At 39.3% G+C, this 19,643-nt stretch overlaps 1 protein-coding gene across 6 annotated transcripts in view; it reads left to right on the top strand.

Annotated features, from left to right (window-relative positions):
* LOC136833119 (TGF-beta-activated kinase 1 and MAP3K7-binding protein 1-like) overlaps positions 1 to 19,643 on the top strand; it is a 532,423-nt gene that overhangs the window by 190,670 nt on the left and 322,110 nt on the right. For all 6 annotated transcript variants that reach the window (XM_067094762.1, XM_067094763.1, XM_067094764.1 and 3 more), the window contains one exon: positions 19,175 to 19,396. In XM_067094762.1, coding sequence (XP_066950863.1) covers positions 19,175 to 19,396 — 222 coding nt within the window. The remainder of the gene's footprint in view (positions 1 to 19,174; positions 19,397 to 19,643) is intronic.

The following is a 19,643-nucleotide window of genomic DNA, read 5'->3' as shown; positions in this document are numbered from 1 at the left end:
TATGCCATTATGCTTTAGTAGTGTTAAGTATTTTTAGGGCCTCTTCCCCGTCGTGTGTCGGGACTTACCCTACTTTTTCATAATATTAAGTCTTTGATGTGCCTTAGGTTTAGTGTTCTTGATACATGTAAGAGATTCCTGATTAAAACTGCTTTCGTAATTTATGTTTTTCTTCAGATTACCTTGTTTCCTCGTAGTTTGCAGCCTTGGCATGATTCTCTGTCACTATTTCACCGGCTGACACGGGACTGGACTCAGAAAAGGGATTTTGACAAAGGAAAAATCTATTTCTGAGGAAGGTCCCGTGTCACCCGGTGACCCTCCCTGACTCACCTATTGCTCCCCCTTTCTTGCACATGCCAAGTCTGGGGTTAGTGCTAGCATGGAATGAGGTAGGTGGCGCTGGTGTCGCCGAGCTGGCGGGTGTTGGGCGTAGGGGCTGTAACGGCTCACCGCTCTGTTCTGGGGGTTTTAATAGGGAGAGATCTTTCGAGTAAGACTCCGTGGTAGTGATCTTTCACTCACCCTTCGTTATACCGACGTCTTCCCTGGAGAAGACGCTCGATCTGGGGGTAGTAACCCCAGCTTTCCTGAAAGCTCTTTTTTTGTCTGGTATATCTAGCATATTATACCTAGAAATTCGTGCTATAATGGAATTTCACCGGGTGACACGGGACCTTCCTCAGAAATAGATTTTTCCTTTGTCAAAATCCCTTTTCTTAGCTTCAGCTACAACTTGCAGCTTAGATTAGGCAGTATATTTCCTTGATGATCTTTTATCCATACCGAATAAGGGTATGATGTAAGAATATATAAGTCCTATTGTACTTAACATCATTTGTGCTATAACATACGGTAATTGTTTATTACTGTATGATGGTTGAAATACCAGGTAAACGGCTGTTGTTATCCGATTCGGTTATAAGCAAAACAACAGTTTCTTGGTCAGTTGTTTATGGCTGTACGCATTTACTCAAGAGTATAATGTTACTAACAATACTTTTATCATTCTCTTTTACTTTTTTAACTAGAAGATGGGATAAAGAGATGGAGGAAAAGTTGTCTATTGTAATTTGGTTTGTCACACTGCGTGATTACGCTGCTGCCTGCGCCTGAGCGAAATTTGAAAATATTATATAAATAGTATTGTCGTATTGGTATTAATTGTTTACCCCATTGCAAATTGAATTGTTATAAGGTGAATTATTGTAACTTGAGCATTACCTGAGTATTTTAATAATTTTATCACAAAAAGAGCATTTAGTCATGAAAATGAGATGAAAATACAGTATTTAGTGAAGGTTTCTCCGTGAATACATGAGTCCATATTAATCATGAGACCGCAAATACAGGCAGTTTACTGTATATAATTATATATATATATATATATATATATATATATATATATATATATATATATATATATATATATATATATATATATATATATATATATATATATATATATATATATATATATATATATATATATATATATATATATATATATATATATATATATATATATATATTATATACATATGTATGTATATATATACATATATATAATATATATATACACACATATATGTATATATATATATATATATATATATATATATATATATATATATATATATATATATATATATATATATATATATATATATGTAGTGATATAAAGAAAAATTAAATAGGGAAGCATAAGAGAGAGAAAGAATAGAGAGAGACAGAGGGAGAAAGAATAAAGAGAGAGAGACAGAGAGAACACCAATTAAGCCTTGGTTGTAATGCATTGCGAGGCTAGAAATGTCAAGTAAGCTAAAAAGCAGGAAACCGTCTCATACGAACTCAAAACAGTAAGAGAGTGTATGGCGCCCATGGCCATAAAACCGATCATAAAATCTGGAACCTGTGCCCTCGCGATTCAGCTGACCAAGGATTACTTAGCACCTTGTCAGAAGTTAACATTCCAGCCATATCTATAATCCTGCCTTCAATAGGAGGTGTTCACATGAATTTCCATGAAAAGGGGCTGGACAAAGTGAAGTAGTTCACCATTTCTCCAATTAGACATTCTAGGGAGGTGCTAGTAACACCCCCTCTTGAGGTCATTTCCAATCAAATCCTCTAAGGAGAGATTGTAACAGCACCCACAACTGTCCTTCCCAATTAGGCTGTTCGAGGGGAGGCCTTACAGATAAAATCTTCTAATGAGAAACTTCAAGGGAGGAGATGGAAGATAGCAAGAAGAACCAGGGGTTCCAGAAGCAGAACGAAGCCAGAGAAAGATCATTCACGTCACTAGTCACCAATACAAGAAGACGCAGTTACTCCCCTTGCTTCCGTGTTCCCAACCAGACTCTGACCGCGGGCTACATAACCAGACATAAACTGAACTTTGACTAGCAAGAGTGGTTTCAAGATAATAAACTGTAACCGTAATTGTACTTGTGTATGTACTTAACTTTCATCATTAAAGTAAGAACCTACCCATTTCGTCTCCATTACTCCTTCTGAGAGATATAATTACATTTGATGTAATTCCCTTCGAAATAACAAACTCGTAAGCTGCTGACTACAGAAGAGACGCTGTGGACGAATACTTCACCGATTTAGAAGAAAGATGCAGGTAAGAAGGGAACAATAATATGTCACACAAGTTATGAAAATAAACTTGTGCACAACATAAATTTGGTGGCAGTGATATAGGATCCAAAAGGCGAGACAAAACAAGCAGACATTAACAGAAATATCAGTGCAGTTACTTAAGTTACAGTGAAACGAAAATCTACAAAACGAACTTAGATTTTACGATGTCAAGCAAAACTTATATAAAGAAATAAAATCCTGCAATAAAACGTCAAACAGAAGTGAACATAAACTGTAATGGTGCACAACGGAGAAGCAAAACACATAGAGCAATTTACTGTTCTCTTTCTTTAAATGTGTAAAGAAGTGAAGAATTTTTAAATTTATAATAAAGATTATTTAACCTCTCTTTATCAAATTGAAAATTAAGGAAACTCTCTCTCTAGTGAATTAATTTTTTTTTTGTAAGCGTAATTACCATTATTACTCTCTCTGTGATAAATATTTGTTCGGTAAATAATTTAGAAAGGGAATTCTTATTTTTCTCACTCGGATGATGATAAATGATTCGAGTAATTATATGCAATTTTGTGTACTCATTGGGATGGATATTTTTTTTCTTGATAATATGATGCCCAGTTTCACATAAGATTTTCTTTTGTGTGTATTTGAATGATTACTTTTCTATGTGTGCTATTAGACAATAAATCCTTTACTTTATCAAGCAGGCTAATCCTGACTCAGTCCCAAGAGTTCATGATATTAGAGCTGTGGCCACCTCCATTAACTACTTCCATTACATGAATTTCACGGATCTTACCAAATACACTGGTTGAAGTCACCCTTGGTTTTCAAATGTTACTATTTGAAATCCTTAGAAGCTCTTAAATTCTCAGCAGTCGCGGCAGGGAACGTTGTCCCTCCTCTGGTTCCCTTTCTGATTCCTAGTCAATTCTTCCTCCACTGCCTCAGTTATCCCCTTACAGTCATTTCAGTCAGGCGTGCCTTGACTTTCTCACCTGACCGTGTTATCTGTATATTTGTCTAATTGACACATTTATGTTATAATGTTTTCAATTTTGTATAGTTATTTTGTTTAAGTATATTTTTATATTGTCATGTTAATTTTAAGCTCCCATCAGTTTCATTTGTACATTATTGTTATTATTGCTAGCAATTAAAAATTTTTGGTGGACCTTTGGTCTTCTGTTCCCCATTACATTTTGTTATCTCTTGCAGTTTAAGAATGATATTTATTTCTCTGTTAATTTTTCACCGGCTGACACGGGACCCGATCCAGAAAAGGGATTTTGACAAAGGAAAATCTATTTCTGGAGAGGGGACTCCGGTCACCCCGTGACCCACCTCTGTCATGTGTCGTGTCCCCCCCATAGTAAACATCATTCTGGTGGGGTGAGGCTTTCATGGAATGCGGCTAGCGGTGATTTGTGTACTGTCCGCACCCAGTGAAATAGTCCATTAGCACTGATTTCTAGGTATAAATATTGCTAAATATACCAGAGAAAAAGCTAACCATAATACCAGGGTTACGACCCCTGGATCGAACACCACTAGATGGTGTCGGTATACACAAGGGGTGAGTGGTTGCCACTACCACAGCTCTTCGTCCTATAGATTTCTCCAATCTCAAAACCCGAAAAAGGAGGAGTGTTCCAAAACCTCATCCCCCGTACCTAGCCAACCACCACCCCGGCCGCCATCTTCATTCCAATTTAGCACGCCTTCCTAGATACACCGTGTTTTTCCTTGGTGTTGTTTTTTGGTTTTTTCTGAATTTTCATCATGTCATCCCATCAGGAATTTCCACCATCTAAGTTGAATACCATTTCCTTTTGGTTTTTTATTACAGAGGCATGATTTTTGACTGTTTGTATATTATTTACCAAGGTAAATAGTTCCACGCGCCGGGCGTGGGCTGTGTCTGCCTCTGCCATGCTTGGCCCTCAGTCTTTGCATTTTATTAGCAGAATGTTTCTGCTAGTTTTTATCCAGGCTCCATTCCGTTTGGAGCCTTATTTGGAGAATTTACCATTGCGCTGGTAGGAGGTTAGGGAGCCCGTATCATGACTGATCTAGGCTAGGGATGGAGGTACCCCTCCTCCCCTTTTTTCTGATCATAGTTTTCTCCCTTTTCTCTGGTTTCCTTCCTCCACCAGCGAGGTGGTGCCTTCTTGATGGTGGTATTATTATTTTCATGATCATAACTGATGTGTACAAGGATGGATGACATGTCTATTCTTGGATTAGTTTTTGTGTACGATTGGGCGTCAGGGGTGGCCATTTTGGGTATCCCCGCTTCCCGTATAACTGATGTTGTTTGGACCTCTCTGACGCTGAGTCATTTATGTATTTATAAGTATATATATTTTTAAACTTCTCACATCGAATGATTAACTTTTTTATGTTAGTATTATTGAAGTTAGGTATATTCTAGCCTAGCCTACTCGACCGAACCGTATTTCGGTTTTGAAGGGTTAGGCTAGACAGGATAGGCGCCTTTACACGATGCTCAGACTACCTAGCTCACCTGACCAGGCCGTTTTGAGGTTTTGGAGGGAGATGTTAGGTTTGTGTGGGAGTTCCTCGTTCTCTCTTGGCCCACCTGACCAGGCCGTTAGGTTTTGGAAGGTGAGGTTAGACTAGTGAGGGAGTTGCTCTTCCCCCTTAGCCCACCTGACCAGGCCATTAGGTTTTGTAGGGTGAGGTTAGGCTAGTGAGAGAGTTGCTCTTCACCCTTAGCCCACCTGACCAGGCCATTAGGTTTTGGAGGGTGAGGTTAGAATAGTGAAGGGTCTCCTCTATTCATAGTCTACCACCTGACCAGGCTGTCGGTTTTGGAGGGTGTAGCGCTCATTCTGGCCTTCCTGACCAAGCCAAAAGTTTTGGTTTTGGAAGGTAGGCTGGGATCGAAGGTTGCACAGGTTATTTCGTGTATATAGCCTAGTCCTTCTTTACCTGATCAGTTAGTTTTTGGTGAGTGACCTGGGCGTCTTCCTAGCAGAAGGAAACTGATCGCTTGCGTTCGGCACCCCGTGGGAAGGTTTATTCAGCTTCCAGAGGGTGCTACCCACCCGACTGGTCGCCATTTGCCGGGCTTCCACCACTCTGCTACCTTTCCCTTATCGGGCGGTGTTTCGTTTGCTCGCTTTCCACAGTTATAGCTGGAGCATCGAACACTGTCCCAGGGATGCAATCATGAGTTACGCTATGTTTAGTCTCCGCCAGGTTAGTCGGATCTTTCGTTGTTATCGTCCATGTTACCACTCCGGTGGGTATGGTTTTCGGTTTATTTTGCGTTTTCCACTATGTGGTTTCCGCCCTGGGTGATTGAGAGATGGGCCATATGCGAACACTCCTTTCCGCCACATTAAGCCGTTTCCATAATATGTGACATAACGAGATTTCAGTGGCAAATCACGGCGGAGTACCATAGCGACGCAGTATCTTAGAGTACTTGTTTTTAACATAATTAATAGTTAGCCATTCTGTAGCATAACCTATGTTTATTAGTTTGTACTGCCGGATTCAATTCCGGCGGGTTTTGCCTGATGACACGCATGTTTCATCACCCATAAATCTGTGTTAAGGTAGCCTATTACCGCCGAACCTAACTCCGGCGGGCCTTGCCTTGACGTTACTCATGTACCGCCATTCCACTTACAGATGGTACGTTGTCAGGAACCAGGGTGCACGGCGATTCTCCAACAACCCTGTGGACACGAGGTGTGCAGATTGCACTCCAGCTGCTCAGTCCACGTTGGGGACCTCGTCGTTTGGCACCCGGACGGCTGTGAAGTCTGCTACGCTCTGTATGAGTTAGTGGTGGATGAGTCGGTAAGTTTTAAGAGACCGCTAACCTTTAGTCTCTTTTTGACTTTAATGACTTATATAGACATATACGGGAAATTGGAGAATATTCTCAGTAAGTCCTGCTCTTTCTTACAGTCTGACCAAATCATCCGTGACTCTTTGCTGGCAAGAGACGACCCTGAAGATCTGGGTGGCGGATTTGGGAGGAACGTTGCTGTCTGGCAATCTTTATGTCCTGTCGGCAGGGGGAGAGGGTCTTGGTAGTTCCATTTTTAGTTCTCCTTCTTCTTCTTCTTCTTTTCAGGGGTTTACCAAACCAGCTATCCTTGGGGACAGATCTAGGTGTGTTATCCCCAAGGTGAAATCCTTAAAAAAGAAGGACTTACGAAAGTCATCTAGACCTCAAAGGTCTAATCCGACAGCTCCCTCAGGGTCGTCGCTGGCTCTTAAATCAGTGGCGTCCTCAAGTAAGGCTACTCCCCGTCCAAAGGGTCGAGATCCAGGGTGTCTAAAAAACCTCCACAGCCTAACTTTGACCCTGAGGCCTTTCAGCCAACTTCTGATGCAGAAGTTAGACTCAGGGTTGAAGCTAGGATGCGGGACCTTTCTTCTCAGCTTGCTTCAAGCTTGGAGACCTCTGGTCAGTCAGTGCTGTCATTGACACAAAGGATGGAGGCCCAGGAAAGCTTGCTCTCCAGATTTATCCAATCTGGAGCAGTACAGCAGTCCCATGTTGTTCCGGATGCCTCCAGACTGCCCCCCTTTGATAAGGGGAACCCGTGGCGGCTGGCTCTGCACGCCCCCCTGCATAATGATACCCTGACCATCGAGGGTTTGGGCACTCGGCGTCTGGAAGAACTGGAGTTCTTTCCACCCGACCTGGTACCTCCCTACCCAGGCTATGCCAGGCTAACAGAGGAAGCCTGGATTAGATCTGACAAGGTCCCGAAGGAAATGGTTATCTTTCCCAGGGACCAAGCCCAATCCGACCTGATGCGCTCTCACTGACTGGGAGTGCGAAAATACAAAACTTACTCCCTTTAAAGGGAGTTTTACGATGTTCTCTGTAGGTGACTCCATCCCTACCCCTGCACGACTAAGATCGCAGAATTAACTATTCAGGCGGGAATAGATGGCAAACCGCTGCCTCAACTCCAGGAGACAGATCCCACCTCCCTTCTTTTCCCCGCGGATTCGGAATATTGGTCGGTAGCTCCGGCTACGTTCACAGTGGGTAAACTCGACTCCGAGTGTGCCTCCACCTTGTTCAGTGAACAGCTTCCCAAGATTCCAAGGCGGAGTTTGAGGCTAAGTGCAGGTTGAGTCGCTCCCTGCATTCCATCACCATCGCAGAGGTAACAGCGTTAACTTATCCTGACAAACCTCTGTTCCAGGTCCTGACGAAATCATTATTAGCGTCATTCCAATCGGACCTTTATGACTTTGTGGTGGCGAGACAAAACTGCAGGAAGTCATGTCTTCGCAGACGCTACTATCAGACATGAGCCCAACAGACTCATGAAGAGTTCTGTCTGGGGACCTAACATCTTCCCTGAGGATGAGGTCAATAATGTTCTGGCGGAGGCAACAAGAGCAAATCAAAGTCTTCACTCCCGCTGGGGTCTCCCTTTTAAAAGGAAGTCCACCGAGACCTCCGGACCTCAACCCAGGGAAAGGAAGAGGTTCAGGAGATATAGGAAACCCCAGGCCCAAACTGTGCTTCAAGCTGTACCAGTCTCTCAGATCGGACAGCCTTCTACTTCCAAAGCTCAGCCTCAGCAGCAGTTTGTACTGATGCAGTCGGCTCAGCAAGCCCCTGCTCCGCCAGCCTTCGTAGCGTCCCCAGCCTTCAACGCTTCGTTTGAAAGCCAAGGGGCGTTTCGAGGCTACAACAGGCATGCGAGGGGGAGTAAGAGCCAGAGCCACCTACAGAGGTAGGGCTGCATCTAGACCTCTCTCCCATGGAAGAGGAGGCCGAAGAGGCAGGGGAAGTAAGGCCCCTTCCAATCAATGAGTCTCCTCAGGTAGGCGGGAGGTTATATCTCTTCCGGGACCATTGGACCTTCAGTCCGTGGGCCCACAGCATAGTTTCAAAGGCCTGGGATGGAGCTGGAGCAGAGGGCCTCCTCCACCAGTCAGGTTCCATCAACCTCCATCCAAAGACTTACTGGACTTTGTAAAAGACCTTCTTCAAAAGAAGGCAATAAAGTGAGACACTTGAAATTTCAAGGCCGTCTGTTCAGTGTCCCAAAGAAAGACTCATTCCAGCAAAGAGTAATTCTAGACTTGTCTTGTCTCAACTTATACATTCAATGCGACAAGTTTCGCATGCTTACAATCTTGCAGGTGCAGACCCTACTTCCCCATGGGGCCGTCGCCACCTCTATAGATCTTTCAGACGCATATTATCACGTCCCGATTGCGAGAAACTTCTCTCCTTACTTAGGGTTCAGACTAGGGAAACAAGCATACTCGTTCAGAGTCATGCCATTAGGGCTCAACATAGCGCCCAGAATTTTTACCAAACTGGCAGAGACAGTAGTCCAACAGCTACGGGCCAAAGGGATTATGTTAGCTGCATACCTGGACGATTGGATAATTTGGGCATCCAACGCCAAGGAATGTCGAAAAGCAACATTCATAGTGATCAACTTCCTGAATCCTTAGGATTCCAAATAAACAGGAAGAAATCCCGTCTAGTTCCGGAGGCTCAATTTCAGTGGTTAGGAAATCCAATGGGACCTAAACACACAAACTGTCACTTCCGCCAGCCAAAAGGAGGGAAATAGCCAAAGCTACCAGGCAGTTCCTCAAAAACAAAAGAGCCTCTCATCGTACCCGGGAAAGAGTCCTGGGTTCTCTTCAGTTCGCATCAGTAACAGATTTGCTGCTAAAAGCCAAACTGAAGGATATAAACAGAGTATGGCAGAGATGAGCCAACAGCAGAAACAGGGACAAGATGTCTCTAATTCCGCAGGTGTTGAGGAAGAGGCTTCGACCATGGTCAACAGTCAAGAGTTTGTCAAGGTCAGTGCCTCTCCAATTTCCCCCTCCATCATTAGTGATCCATACGGATGCTTCCCTAAGCGGATGGGGAGGATACTCCCAACACAAGAAAGTTCAAGGAACATAGTTGACTGTATTCCGCCAGTTCCATATCAACATTCTAGAATCAATGGCAGTATTTCTAACACTAAAGAAACTACGTCCAACCAGACAGATTCACTTCAGACTGGTACTGGACAGTGCAGTAGTTATACATTGCATAAACAGAGGGGGCTCCAAGTTGAGCCATATCAATCAGGTAATGGTTGCAATTTTCTCTCTGGCAAGGAAACATCTTTGGCACCTGTCAGCTACCCACCTGGCAGGTGTTCGGAATGTCATTGCAGATTCACTATCCAGGACAACTCCGCTGGAGTCTGAATGGTCTTTGGTCTTATTAAAACCACAAGCTTCCGTGTTACGTTGCTCCCAATCTAGACCCTCTAGCTCATTCCACGGATGCGATGTCAATCGATTGGAACAGGTGGCAAAGGATCTATCTGTTTCCACCAATAAACCTATTAATGAAAGTTTTACACAAACTCAGATCATTCAAAGGTCAAGTAGCACTTGTGGCACCCAACTGGCCAAGAGCAATTGGTTTCCTCTTCTTCTAGAGTTGAAACTCCGGCATAACAGATCCCCAGTCCAAGATTGACACAAGTAGTGCAAACTCGGACTGTGTCAGCTTCCTCAAGAATTCTGAATGCCCTAGCTTTATGGACTTCATGAAGTTTGCAGCTCAGAAAGACGCTAACATTGATCCTATTAATACACTGTTCATAGAATCAGACAAGAGGGAATCTACTCTCAGACAATATGACTCAGCAGTTAAAAAGTTAGCATTATTTCTGAGGGAATCTGAAGCTCAGGAAATGACCACGAACCTAGCAATCTCTTTCTTCAGATCATTATTTGAGAAAGGACTGGCCACTAGTACTAATACTACAGCAAAATCTGCTTTAAGAAAAATATTTTTACATGGCTTTAATATTAACCGTACAGACTCATATTTTTCGTCAATTCCTAAAGCATGCGCTCGTCTTAGACCAGCAACCTGTCCTCACACGGTTTCCTGGTTCTTAAATGACGCACTTAAATTAGCATCAGACACTGATAACGAATTATGTACATACTCGAGTGTGTTAAGGAAAACGTTATTTCTAGTAAGTGTAGCCTCAGGGGCTAGAATATCTGAACTGTCTGCTCTCTCTAGAGAACCGAACCATGTTGATTTCCTCCCGTCAGGAGAAGTTCTGTTGTCTCCGGATCTCAAGTTTCTAGCAAAGAATGAGGATCCACAAAATAGATGGTCTCCTTGGAAGATTATTCCCCTTTCTCAGGATCTGTCTTTATGTCCAGTTAATACTTTAAAAGTTTATTTAAATAGAACTTCTAATAGAATTTCAGGCCCTCTTTTGTTAGAGAAAATGGAGGAACCATTTCCTTAAAGGCCATCAGGCAACAAATACTATATTTCATTAAACAGGCTAACCCGGATTCAGTACCTCGGGTACATGATATTCGAGCGGTGGCCACCTCAGCTAATTATTTTCATAATAACATGAATTTTGATGACCTTAAAAAGTATACGGGCTGGAAATCACCAATAGTGTTCAAACGCCACTATCTTAAGTCTCTAGAGGCTCTTAAATATTCCACGGTAGCTGCAGGAAGTATTGTTCCCCCAGCCCTAGACTAGTTTATGTAACCTTAGTTTATCCTATTGTTTGTATTTCTCTCGCCTACCTGCCTCGTTTACTGGCCCTGCCTTGTAACCTTTAGGTCAGGCCTGCTTCACAGCCTGACTCCTGGCCGTTTCATGGATATCCTGTTTTAAATCTTTTGTTAGCCTTAAGTATCTTGGTGTTGGTTATTTTATGATTTAGACTGTGTGCCTTATGATGTTAATTATGTTTTTAATATGAATGTTTTGGGTTATTAAAACACAGTAATTTTCTCATAGTTTTATTTAGCTCCATTTATGTAATTCTTAGAGGGCTCCACCAAGCTTTTGTATGGCTGATTCTCTGTCACTATTTCACTGGGTGACACAGGTCGAGCCCAGAAAAGGGATTTTGACAAAGAAAAAATCTATTTCTGAGGGAAGACCTGTGTCACCCAGTGACCCATCCCTGTACTTCCTTTTCCCTCCCGGTGGCATACCAAGCTTGGGAGGTGCTAACTGGGATGAATATGGCGGCCGGGGTGGTGGTTGGCTGGGTGCGGAGGGTAAGGCTTTTGGAACGCTCCTCCCTTTTCGGGGTTTTGAGAATGGAGAAATCTGTAGGACGAAGATCTGTGGTAGTGGCAACCACTCACCCCTTGTGTATACCGACACCATCTAATGGTGTTCGATCCAGGGGTCGTAACCCTGGCATTATGGATAGCTTTTTCTCTGGTATATTTAGCAATATTTATACGTAGAAATGAGTGCTATTGGATCATTTCACTGGGTGACACAGGTCTTCCCCCAGAAATAGATTTTTCCTTTGTCAAAATCCCTTTTAACAAAATCAATATTACATTCTAAAAACTTGGAATTAAAGTGATTAACCCTTAAACGCCTGACGTGTCATACGTCGACTAAAATTGTCTGTTGGGTGCCAAGTGGATGTACCGTACGTCGACTACAAAAAACTTCAACCTTCGGTCAACTTTGACTCGACCGAAATGGTCGAAAAACGCAATTGTAAGCTAAAACTCTTACATTCTAGTAATATTCAATCATGTACCTTCATTTTGCAACAAATTGGAAGTCTCTAGCACAATATTTCGATTTATGGTGAATTTTTGAAAAACTTTTTCTTACGCCTGCTGCGCTGTAACTCGCCAAAAATTTCAGAAACTCTTTCGTCATTTTGTCATAATTTTTGCACTGTTCTATATTAGCCGTTACATAAAGTTTTATATATGAAAATGTGCAATTTCATGTACAATACAACAGGAAATAACTCATGATTGTAGCTTTTATCAGTTTTGAAATATTTTCATATAAATCACGATAACTGCAAAATTTCAACCTTCGGTCAACTTTGACTCGACCGAAATGGTAAAAAATGCAATTGTAAGCTAAAACTCTTACATTCTAGTAATATTCAATCATTTACCTTCATTTTGCAACCAATTGGAAGTCTCTAGCACAATATTTCGATTTATGGTGAATTTTTGAAAAAACTTTTCCATACGTCCGCGCCAGAAATTCTTTCTTCATCACGTTGTCGTAATGTTTGCACAGTTTTATATTAGTTGTTACATAAAGTTTTATATATGGAAATGTGCGCAATTTCATGTAGAATGCAACAGAAAATAACTCATGGTTGTAGCTTTTATCAGTTTTGAAATATTTTCATATAAATCACAATAACTGCCAAAATTTCAACCTTCAGTCAACTTTAACTCGGCCGAAATGGTAAAAAAACGCAATTATAAGCTAAAACGCTTACATTCTAGTAATATTCAATCATGTACCTTCATTTTGCAACAAACTGGAAGCCTCTAGCACAATATTTCAATTTATGGTGAATTTCTGAAAAAAAAACTTTTTCCTTACGTCTGCGCACGGTAACTCAGCCGAACATCTCAGAAATTCTTTCGTCATGTTGTTGTAATGTTTGCATCATTTTACATTAGTCGTTACATAAACTTTTATATATGAAAATGTGCGCAATTTCATGTAGAATACAACAGAAGATAGCTTATGGTTGTAGCTTTTATCAGTTTTGAAATATTTTCACATAAATCATGATAACTGCCAAAATTTCAACCTTCAGTCAACTTTAACTCGACCGAAATGGTAAAAAAACGCAATTGTAAGCTAAAACTCTTACATTCTAGTAATATTCAATCGTTTACCTTCATTTTGCAATAAATTGGAAGTCTCTAGCACAATATTTCGATTTATGGTGAATTTTTTAAAAACATTTTCCTTACGTCTCTGCAGTAACTCGCCGAACATCTCAGAAATTCTTTTGTCTCATTGCCGTAATATTTGCACCGTTTTATATTAGTCGTTACATAAAGTTTTATATATGAAAATGTGCGCAATTTCATGTATAATACAACAGAAAATAACTCATGGTTGTAACTTTTATCAGTTTTGAAATATTTTCATATAAATCACGATAAATAGAAAAAAATTGACTTTCGGTCAACTTTAACTCGACCGAAATGGTCGAAACCTGCAATTGTAAGCTAAAACACTTACAGTCTAGTAATATTCAATCAATTAGCTTCATTTTTCAAGAATCGGGAAGTCTCTAGCACAATATTTCGATTTATGGTGAATTTTTGAAAAAAACATTTTTTTACGTCCGCTCGTTACGAATTTATGCATCATTTTGTGATAATATTTTCTCTGTGTTGCCTTGATCGTTTTACAATTTGTTATATACCAAAATCATCGCAATTTAGTGTACAATACAACTAAAAAAATTAACTCATTAGCTTTAACCGTTGTGCTTACAGGGCGATTTGTATACAATTATATAAGAGGTTTTTTTTTTCGCTGTCATATACGAGTATTCCAATATTTATATATGATAATGATATTTTTTTTCATTTCTGATGGTTGCATACTAAACTTCAGGCAATGACAAAAAAAAGGAGCCAAAAATGAACTCTTAATCTTAAAAACTAAGTGTGCTGTGATTTTTTGAAAAAAACTTTTCTCTGCTTCGGCACTAACTCACCGAACGCCGCTGGCATACGGGAGACGTTTTTGTAAATAGAGGCTCGGCGTTTAAGGGTTAATATTACCAATGCCTTTTATAAAGTCAAAATTGCCCATGTCTGTCAAAAAATTAAGACCAAAACTGTGTTTACACAGTTTTACAGTTTAGATCAATAGCAAGATCTGAAATAATTTTGATGTTTTCAGGGTTAAAAGATTGATTCCAGCATGAGTTCTCACAAAGATTTCTAAAAAAAAGCTGTAATATTAGCTAATTTATGTATGGAGTTTTTTACGAGATTATATGTGGAAAAATTACCTGATGATCTTAGACTGTTTGCATAGGTACAATATGTGAATGATATTTTTGTTTATATGTGGAAAAATTACCTGATGATCTTAGGCTGTTTGCATAGGTACAATATGTGGATGATATTTTTATTGTGTACAAATCTGATGAATGTTTCAACAAAAATTTTTGTTGCTCTTGAATAGTTATGTTCCTCCCATTAAGTTCACTGTTTAAAAAGAAGTAGATCATAAATTACTTTTTCTGAATCTTGTAATATATAGAGACAAAATTAATAAGTCCTTTAACTTTTCTGTTTACAGAAAGAATACACATTCTTATTCTTACATTCATTTTTACTCTCAGCTTATTGACAAGGTGAAAAGTAACATACTTACCTGAAAGTAATTCACTTACCTGTTTATTTTTTCAAGCATATCGTGTTTGTGATCCAAGTTTTTTAGGTAAAGAGTTAAACTTTGTAGCTTCAGTTTTTCACAGATTGTGTTACCCCAAATAAGTTACAGAAGATTGTCTCTCTAGACCTAGGAGGATGTGTTATCACCCAAGGGAAAGTCCTGAATAGCTGTTATTTCAGAAATGAACTTTCACTCCCTTTCAGCAAGGGGCTTAAAGATTTTTGCAAAAATGGAATACAGAAAAACATGGATATAATAGAGGCAGTCCCCGGTTTACGACGGGGGTTCCGTTCTTACGCCGTGTCGTAAGCCGAAAATCGTTGTAAACCGAAAAATCGTCGAAAATCGTCAAAAATCCTAAGAGAACCTGACTTTTAATGCTCTGGGTGTATTGAAAACGATGTAAACTGCATTTTTATTGAGTTTTTCATCAAAAAACCCTCCAAATTTTTATTATTCTGCTGTTTTGGAGCCATATTTCTTCCGTCGGATCGGTGTACGACGCGTCGTAACCCTGGAACGTGTTGTAAACAGGGAAATAATTTCTGATGAATATATCTGAAAAGCGTCGTAACCTCGGAACGTTGTAAGCCGGACCTGTCGTAAACCGGGGACTGCCTGTATTGCATTCCAGTACCCTAACACTGTTGGGAGAAAAATCATAAATAACAACCTGTAAAAGTGTTCGGAGATATTGGTGTTTTTGCCGTTGGTTGCTTGGATTGTGATTCCTGCTATACTGGTGAAAGTGGCTGTTCGTGTGATAAACTCAAATTGAACATATTCCTGCATGTAAATTGGGGGATAATTATAGCTCTATGGCTCACCACACTGGGAAAGGGATCGTAGAATAGTTTTTAAAAAATGGTAAAGTTGTATATAAATGCTTTGACAGAACCACCAGAAGATGTATCAAAGGCACCCTTTTTACATTAGATAATACCTTTGATGGGAACTTGGGCAGTGTTGAAAATAATATAAGTGAAGAAATTTGTAAATGTGTATGTATTTGTAATTTCAGAAATGTATCTAGTCAGTTAAATTCTTTTCAAAATCAAAGTAATAATTTAGAACAAAATCACCTAGTTGGCTCTGTAGCAGAAGATTCCAGGCTTCATCCACCAAGAAGGTTTCAAAAAAGTTTAGAATTGACAAGGGCCCAGTAATCCTGATTAACTGTTTTACTTTCTGTTATGATTGTTTTGTATGCACGGTTTCCTGCTTTGCTATGTTTCCTGAGTTGTCTATTATACTACATTTTAGTGATCAAGTTCACAGAGATTGTATAATGTATTATGATGAATTTAGCAAAACAATTTACGTTTTTATTCACCAATTTTAAGATGCGAGTCAGCGGCTGAAAATCAAATGGGAAATGTATTCAAGATGATGCAGGGAAAAGAATGAAAATATTTCTTCACAATATATATGTCTTTAAATCTTGAAAAACTTTTTCAGTGTGCTAATTTTACTGCAATTGCAACAAAGACAATGTTTTAGTCAAGATAATTTGCAGTCAAGGATAACAATTAAAACTCTAAATGAGTTTGCAATTAGTTACAAAAACACTGTAAATGAAAAGATCTGGTTTAAGATGACCCTATGTGATAGACATACTAATAATCAAGGTTTGAGTATTTTTTAGTGTGCAACTTTATCCTCAAAATTTGAATGCAGAAAAGTTAGTTAAATATCTTTTAAGAGACTCAGCAACCACAGGAGTTGTGACCAATATAAATAAGGTAGCATCATTTGCATAAGCAGAAGCCTGTTTCAGTTTTAAACCACATGCCATGCCTGTATTATATAAATAGTACGTATTGGACCAAGAACACTAACAAGTATTACATTCCTATGCCCCTTAACTACTGCCCTTTGCAAAACTTTGAAATCCCCTCCCCCCAACTCCCTTCTGCTTTAAATTTGCAAACAATGGCCACATGATTAACCCTTAATGGACAGGAATCCTCATATAAGTGTCAATAACAGGTTTTGGGTGATGGACGGAAATTCTCATATGAGTATTAATATTACGTGCCATACTGTTTGAATGAATTTAGTGGGAAAGAGGTTCATAGCACTTCAATGGTCCATAAATGACGTGTGGCAACTTATCAGTACTGTGTGCCTTGAGATTTCAGAGGTGGATGTACTGCCTCTTTGCAGTTCCAGGACGTCTTTTTATGTACAGTAAATTTGTTCATAAATATACCCAGGTAGCATGTCAACTATAATTGTAATTTTGCAAAGAAAAGTGCAAAGAAATATTAGAAAAACATGTATACTTCACAAAAAGTTACTGCATCTCCCCATCTCAGTAAATCTCGCAAATATTTTACAACAAATGTGCTCAGAATTTGTTATTGAATTTAGCTCTTATCTGTTATGATATTGTGTGAGCTGTAATTATAATTTTAGAAAATAAAATAATTTATTAGAAAAAACACGCATAACTTAGTAAAATTAACATATTTTTATGAGTGTCTTGTAAAAGAGGCCCCACACAGGGTTGTAAATAGTCACTTTCAGCTTCCCTTGGGAGGTAGGGAAAAATTTTTAGAATTTTTTTCTTACACCCTGTGCATTTGCATATCTTCCTCTTTCCAGTGACATGTTTTTTTTTCTTAAATAGGGCAACCTTAAAATTTGCCCGGTCTGGGGGTGTGCTTGATATATATTTAGCCTGTCCCTTAAGGGTTAATGATGTCAGAAGCAGCATTAAAGTCAAGACTAATCAAATGAACTAAATGACGAGAACCTAATGATTTCTATACATGCCCGGAAATTGGGAAAATGCATCATAAGCACCCAGGCCATTGCAAAAGTCAAACTACAAGCTAGGGAACAGGTAATTACTGGGGAACAGTTTTCCAACAGATATTCATATACAGGCAGTCCCCAGTTTATGGCTGGGGTTCTGTTCCCAGCAGTGCGCCGTAATCTGGAAAATGCTGTAAACCAGAACATCATAATAATAATGGGAATAAATGGGGCTTACGGTGCCATAAGCACCATAAAACTGGGTTATGCTGTAAAATCAGGTTAACTGTGCCGTGAGCCAAGCTCTGTAAAGTTAGAACTCCGTAACCCGAGACTGTCGTAGCCCGGGGACTGCCTACAGTACTTATGATGTTATGGGAGTTAAGAAAATTGGGCAATAATCTTTAACCAATAGAGTAACACAGTACTGTATTACCAATCCTCCAGCAAGCACAGCTAGAAGTGGCTAACTTACAATATGCTGTATTACAGACAATTTAGTAAGAAAACAAAGGAAAAATACAGTTGATATCCAGCTCTCCTTGAGTGGCAACATCAAGTAAAAGAATTTTGATTCTGTGGGACTGGAAAGCTAAACTAGCCTGTCAGGGAAATGATTGAGGCATATTGAGTTTCTTATTTGAATATTTACTGTCAGACACATCAGCCAAATAGGGTGTTTTTCCCTATGGAATGAGTAACAGAACTATGTGGCTTAAGCAAAGAAGGCTCTTTTGGGTGTGTACCAAAAAGTGCAGATGCAACTGTATCCCACCATTTATGTTCCCGAGTTGTACCAGAAAATATGAAAAGGGTTGTTGCAATTGTACTATGATATAGGTGCTGTATATAATTTACTAATCAGTGATATTTTCATTAGGTTTTTTATCAAATAAATGTGTTTACTACATTTATATATCTTTTGTTAGTCAAATACAGTAGCACCTCAACTTGTCAGATGCTTTAAGGTCTGGCCTTCAGAAAAATAACAAAAATCTATTAAGTAGCAATGGTAATATTGTATAGCCTGCATTCAAATATACTGTACTGCATTTAGGTACTTGTATCTTACAAATAACTGCAATTGCATGTAGTTCTTAGCCTAAACTTAACATTCAGTTTTAGAGTTTATCTGAAAAATGTATCACATCCAAAATAGTAGCCTAGCAAAACATCATCAGGGAAATGTAACTGATAATTACAGAAGTCTGGCAAGTTGAGATGTACTAAGTATTGCATTTATGTACTGTACAGTATCTTATACAGTACTTAATATATGGAGTGTTGTGATTACACTAATATTTTGGAAAACTCAGGGCATTTCCAGTATAGATGTACTATTAGATTAAGTTATATTTTGAGTTAAATTTGGGTACTGGTCATTTTGCAAGGGTTGAGCTTTAGCTGTTCTCTGATAACAAGGTCTTACCATTTAATGAGGTGTATAATTTTATTTTGTTAGAAATAACATCTGATTAATCAAGAACTTCACAGAAATGTTCTGTGCAGTAGTTGGTTAACCGTATTGAAAATGAAACTTAAGGATAAATTTTCATTACCTTACAGAGAATGCCAGCTGAGCTTAGTTTTGAACAGCTTACTGGCAAAACTACTGAAGAAGATGTTAAAGAAGTTTTTAGAGAAGCTTTCCTTTCAGTTGAAAATGCCTTTCTCGAATCAATTGACCCAAAAATTGCTGAACGTACACAGTTATTGGATAAGATCCCTGATGGAATGTCACAGTTTGAAGCTGCACAAAAGTACCCTGAAACATTCAGTAGACTTCAGGTATGTTGTCTGATGAAATTAGAATAATTTTTTTAAAATCTTCATCACAGCCTTGTAGGTTCATTACAGTACTTAATTATATATCTGTTATATTTAAATTTTGTATAAGTGACTTACCAAGCAATTACTTAGCTACAGGCTTCCTAACACGGCAGTCCAAAATTTCAAATTTCACGGTGGCGCTACCATCGCTAGTGTAGGTGACAGAGACCTGCCCACTATCGGGACTGACAGGTACAACTCAGTG

This window comes from Macrobrachium rosenbergii, chromosome 51 (genome assembly GCF_040412425.1).
Source record: "Macrobrachium rosenbergii isolate ZJJX-2024 chromosome 51, ASM4041242v1, whole genome shotgun sequence".
NCBI lineage: Eukaryota > Metazoa > Arthropoda > Malacostraca > Decapoda > Palaemonidae > Macrobrachium > Macrobrachium rosenbergii.
This window is presented reverse-complemented; position numbering and strand designations above follow the sequence as displayed.